The sequence below is a fragment of the Athene cunicularia genome (genome assembly GCF_003259725.1).
Source record: "Athene cunicularia isolate RWA chromosome Z unlocalized genomic scaffold, athCun1 chrZ_part2, whole genome shotgun sequence".
Lineage (NCBI taxonomy): Eukaryota > Metazoa > Chordata > Aves > Strigiformes > Strigidae > Athene > Athene cunicularia.
Window position 1 is genome coordinate 11,674,312 of NW_020799143.1, and position 6,000 is coordinate 11,680,311.

The following is a 6,000-nucleotide window of genomic DNA, read 5'->3' on the forward strand; positions in this document are numbered from 1 at the left end:
AGTTATAATATTATTTTTATGAAGAGAGATGCAGTGGCACCCCAAGAGCCACTAGCTGACATAGCAGTAAAATAAAGTCTCTGCTTTATCTGCATTAGAATTGCACAAAGCCACTTCTTAATGTAGCATCTGAGTTTCATTCAAACCGTTTCACTTCTTTTTTCAACCATAAGGGTAACACTCAACAGCAAACTTTTCCTAACCCTCAGCCCATACCAAGAAGAAAGCTTATAATTTCTACAGAATTTATTCTGAAGGATGAGCTTATTTTTCTCTTTTTTTGTTAAGATTATGTTTTTTAATGCAGCTTTGGGTATAGGTGGGAGAACCAAGACTGTAACTACAGATGTTTCGAGGAGAAAGGTCTTGCAGAAAGGGCAATCAGACTTTGTATTATTATCCTGGTCTCCTCTTAGTCCAGCTGCTCTGTTGTCAGCATAGCTGCACTAGCAGTGAGAGTGTATGAGTGGGAGTCTCCTGAGACAGCCAGAACACCACATAAGGTTCAGTGCAACGATGCTCTTAAACAAAGGCACTGTTTAACCTTGTACATTTTATTTTTAAAGTAGAAAGTGATTTTTATTGCTTTGTTCTCTTCTCAGAGGGGAAAAATGATGTCATATGTTTCCAACATTGCCAGCACAGTATAATATTTCACTGTTTCTAATGGAAATGAATATAAAAAAACAAAAATATTGTTTAAAGAAATAATAAATATATTAAAATCTATAACATCATTAATGGGTATAAACATTATAATCAAGGCTCTCTTAAATATCTGAACAAGAAAAAAATCCTCTAATAATACTTTTATTCTATCATCTCTCTTTCATTCAGAAACAATTGTGTGTCCACTTATTTAATTCCTTTTCTTTCTCCTGTCAGGTCAACAAAAAGACTTAAAAGCATTTCTTAGTACTGAATTTTAGGAGTTTTCATGAATTCCATAATAAAAAGCCATACTTTATATAGTATATAAGAAATAGAAAGGCACAAAATTTTTCTCTTCAAATCAAATCTATACCAGTAGACAATAAAATACACAACTAGTAAATCACAAGCTACATAAGAAAGAGTGGGGACTAATGAAATACAAGCATGTATTTGTGGTGTATTTCTCTTACAATCATCCTAGGAAAGGAGGCAAGAAATCATTGAAATCAATCCCCCCCCCCAAAAAAAAAAAAAAAAAAAAAAAAAAAAAAAAAATCATCTGATAATGTTTAGTATATGGCAATGTTAGTGGATAACAATAATGGATTCAGCTAAAATGAACATCAGAATAGTTGGCTTACTTCTCCAATGAGCTTTTTTCTAATCGTTCTTTCTCTTTCCTCTGACGTTCTTTGTTCTTCTTAACACGAGTTTCCCACAGTCCTCTTATGAGAGAAAAGTCAAATATTATCACCTGATGCCCCATACTGTCAACATTAATCTTCTCCTGCAAGAAGAAGCAATCATGAACACTTCAGGAAAGAAATAATGGGAAAAATAAGCAACTAAACCATCATGTTTCTTTATCTGGGAAAAAAAAAAAAAAAGCTGAAATCATAAGAAATATTAACATAGTATGCTTTCCATCTTACCTACTTTGTCTAGGGTTTTGTGTTGGCAGTAATCAGTGTAGCATACAATTGACTTCTACAAAAAACCCATGGCAATAGATATCAATTTTTTTTTATTCTTTGCACTTTTCCCTTTCCAAGATAAAAACTCAGTTGCATAGAAATACTAATTTGATTAAGTGACACTGATGAAAATATCTTCAAAGACTTTTGTATTTTTAATAATTTATGTAACTAATGTTAAAATGAGAACACAAAAAGAATTTATTCATTGTAAAATATGCAAAAGCATTTCATCTTGGGTTCCCATATATTGATCCTTATGCACCCAAGCTATCCTTTTCCAGTGAAATCCGAGAATTTCCAGAGTTTTCATAAGTAGGTGCTTATCTTTGAATGGGATTGAAAGACCAGTCCTGTAACATACAATGAAAGTTTAGCTATGGCAGAGATAAGCTGCAGGTTTGTGAACACATGGTCCTGTCCTGGGTTGAGTCAGTGGCAGGGGGTTTTGGTAGCAGGGGAGGGAGCTACGGTGGTGGCCCCTTGTGAGAAGTATCTTGAAGATCCCCCAGCTCCAATTTCAACCTGCCTTTGCACCAAGGCCAGGTCAATTAGCGATGGTGGCTGCGCCTCTGCAATAACATATCTAAGAAGGGGAACCTGGGAGGAGTGGCAGGGGTTGTAAGGAGAACATCTGTGCGAACACCAAGATCAGTGGAATGAAGGAGCAGAAGGGGGGAAGCTGCACTGGAGAAGAGACTCCCCTGTATGCCACAGTGAGAAGGCAGGGCCACACCCCTGCCACCCATGGGGGTCTACAGTGGAGCAGATTCCAATTTGCAGTCTGGAGTGCCCCATGCCAGAACAGGTGGCTGCATCCTAAGAAGGCCAGGACCCTGTGGGAAAAAGTAACCTGCTGTTGTAGTTCAGTGCAGGGGGGACTGCAACAGGCAAGGGTGACCCACACGCTGTAAGGGACTGTGTTGGACTGTATGTCTCAATTATTGCTGTTGCACCACCACCACTTCCTGGCCTCAACGTCTTGTCGACATGGAGCAGTACACTCTGGAGAAGAGGAACTGTCCCTAACAAAATCACGACATCTGCCCAAAGTTGAACCAGGGTGAGGAAGACGTGCAGGCTGGCACGACCACTGTGAATGCCTGGGCATGCACACATGGAGGACCTTGAGGTGGCACATATTACAATGAGCCCCATGGAAATGGGTGGACTTTCAGAGAAAATTGTGGGGGCTGGGACAATAAAAGGACTGCATACTCCTCTCTTGGACTGTCTCTCTCTCACACTCTTGTCATCACTCTTGGAGCTTGGAGCACCATCACCTGTACCAAGACCGAACCAACAGTATACCACTGGATTCATGGTGGTGGTAAACAATCTTGCTGCATGAAGTGCTAAGGCTTGGACAATGAGCCCAAGCCAGAGTTGACCTATAGATAAATCCTATATATTTTATAACTGAAACCATTGTGCTAACAGGTATTATACTAAGTTATAACAAACCACCTCTTCTGCTGTAAAAGGTGGAAGTTGAAGCCTGAGCAACAGGCCCCAAGCCGAAACTGCTAACTTAGTATGTAGTCACTAATTAAATATGTATGCTCATTAATGAAAGATCTAGCTTAGATATCATATACTCATTACTGGTGATGGATGTAATGAAAACATGTCTATCCTGTATGTATCTCTCTTCTTCTCTGTGTAGGGGTAAAAGTTAACAAAGCCATGAAGCCAGCTGTTGAGCCTTGGGACAGACATATGGCCGTGTTTTAAAAAGAACGTAAATAAATTAGATAAGGAGGGAAACTCCCTTAGCTACTCCCTTGAGCCCCGGCCAGGCTCTGGGGGAATCTAATGTGAGATTGAAACCAGATGTTCTGCTCAAAACAAAGGTGCCAGCTATTCTGGCCTGATGATTTTTAAGTATATAAGGCTGGACCCACTCACAGCAACTTTGGAAGCTTCACCTATGGGTGGATGCACCCCGTAGGATTTCCCCCTTGCTAGGACAGGCTCTGCAAACCCTCGCTGTAACCGGGGCTGCCCAGCCACTGCGGGTCTGGGTGATGGGAACGTGTACAAGGGGTGAGGGATCTTTCTTCATCACTACTCTCTCTCTCAGGTAGTAATGATTTGATTCATTACACTGTGTTTTCCTATTTGTTTAAGTGCACTATTCTGTCTTACTGCATGTTTTCTGTATTATTCTGTTACATTATTTAGTTATTTTGAGTAAAATACGCCTGCTCTTTTCACTCTGGTGTCCGAGTTTGATTGGTATCCCTAATCAGCAAAACATTGCATCTCTACCGTTTTCTTGCTTAGGGAATCTGATTTTTTTCTTTCTTTTTCTCTCTGTCCTAGCGCTATTACTAGTTGTGTGTACAATAAAGTTCACAAGGTTGTATGGCATCTGACCTCATTTGTGTCTTAATCTCACTCTTGGGATCGTTTAAGAACCCTCCCTGACATCGGATTGGGACACCCGCCCATGGGAGTGACTTATATCAGAGCTGGCTTGTGAAGGACTGTCTCATGTGAGAGGGAGACTGTGCTGGAATGGGGAAGGAATGACAGAAGTTCCCCCTCACCCTGAGGTGGAAGAAGCGGTGGGACTGACCACACCCCCATTCCCTTCCTTGTGCCACTGGAGGGGAGAAGGTAGAGATATTGTGAGCAAAGATGAGCCCAGGAAGAAGGAAGGGATGAGGGAAGGTGTTTTCAAGATGTGGTAATGCTTCTCACTCTCCCGTTCTGCCTGTTAAGTCTTGTTGTTAGTGTCTGTATTAAATTTATGTCCTTTTTTAATTCCCCTAACGAGTCTGTCTTTTGCCTCTGTCAGTAATGGATGCATCATGTCCCTCTGTACTTGTCTCAAGTCCTGAGCCTTTCGCTTTACCTTCTCCTTTCCACCACTGAAGGGGGAACAAGGGAGTGAGCAACTGTAGGGTAGCTGACTTCTGAGCTCAAATCACCAAGCCTTTTATTTTCTCCCTCTCACCACAGAAGGGGAAGTGAGCACCTGCATGGTGCTCAGTTGCCCTCTGAGTTCAAACCACAACAGGTCCCCATTTATTAGTGTGTGTAGAATTACCTTCCAACAATAAAAGGCTTGGTGTCAATGTATAAGGTCCTGTGTAGCTAAGAACTGCTGAACTGGATCCTAACTCACCAACTTTTCTATATTCAGTTAAAACCACAGAAACTTCTTGCAGGAAACTTGCCCTTACTGAAGTACTGTGACAAAGTTCCTATTCTCTTTAGTGGAGATGATGCTTGAACTTGTCCTAATATGAACACTCTCTTCTCTTTATACAAGGAAAAAAACATGCCGTAGTATCTCTGAAGACCTGGGATTTACATCTTGTGAAACACAGTGTGACTGGCAACATGATGTTTCTTACTAAACTGTAGCAATGGTTTAGTACCAACAAAGGAAACAAATCACCTACTAATCACTCATGTAAGTACAGATACAAATTTTGATAGTAAAAGTAAAAAGTGTATTCTCTTGCTTGGAGTCACTGGTGAGGGTATAATCATCACAGTACACTAGTTTTCATGAAATGTGGCTAAATCTTCTACAGAGGACTTCTGCCATGCTTACTTCTTTATAAAATGGTTTGCTGAACCACTGCAAACAAGTCTTATAAAACAGAAGTTCGAAGCCTTTTAAAAATAATTGCTCCTACCAAGATAAAAGCAGTGAAAAGGAAAATCAATTATTTAAACTTTGCTTGAGGTTTCATTAGATACCACATTTATTATACCATTCATCACTTATCCTTGAAACAATGCTCAGTTAACTACTGTTGAGAGGAAGAGAGCTGGTCAGTAGCTCTGACAGAAGCCTACAGAAAGTAACATGTCAGTGTTAGCACATAAATACTTAGAGCAGCAACAACAGCAACAATAATGACAATATTTGACTTCAAATTAAAGTCTTTGTTCACAAAAGATTTAGCAGGTTAGATTTCCTATGTGAGCTAGATTAGCTGCAAGTGGCCTTCAGAAACTGAAGTTCTATAATTCTTTCTAAATTCCACTCTAAACGTTGACAGACAACAAAGATAAATGACCAACCTCTCCAACCATTATTTTATTGAAAACTATTCTCATACCATCATATGTCCTTGAGATGTAATAGCAAGGGTTTATTACAACTGAATCATGGAGTGAGTCTTGAAAGCTTTCCTAAATTATAAAGTTTGGATTTGTCACAGGTGTAAATCTACTTAGAGGAACTATATATGGGGTGACTCCTACACTTTGGACAAGTACTCAGTGTTTCAGCTATTTTTCCCATTTACATTAGCATTTAAAAATCCACAACACTGTAGCAGCAACAAACACCTGGTAACAACTTCTCATTTTCCCTGACATTTCCCACCTTGACCCCACACATCTGAAG

The 6,000-nt window shown here is 39.9% G+C and overlaps 1 protein-coding gene across 1 annotated transcript in view; it reads right to left on the reverse strand.

The window, feature by feature from the left end:
- The window catches only part of LRRC2 (leucine rich repeat containing 2), an 81,113-nt gene that overhangs the window by 67,097 nt on the left and 8,016 nt on the right, over positions 1–6,000 (reverse strand). The window contains exon 2 of the mRNA XM_026866324.1: positions 1,296–1,441. Coding sequence (XP_026722125.1) covers positions 1,296–1,420 — 125 coding nt within the window. The 5' untranslated portion in view covers positions 1,421–1,441. The remainder of the gene's footprint in view (positions 1–1,295; positions 1,442–6,000) is intronic.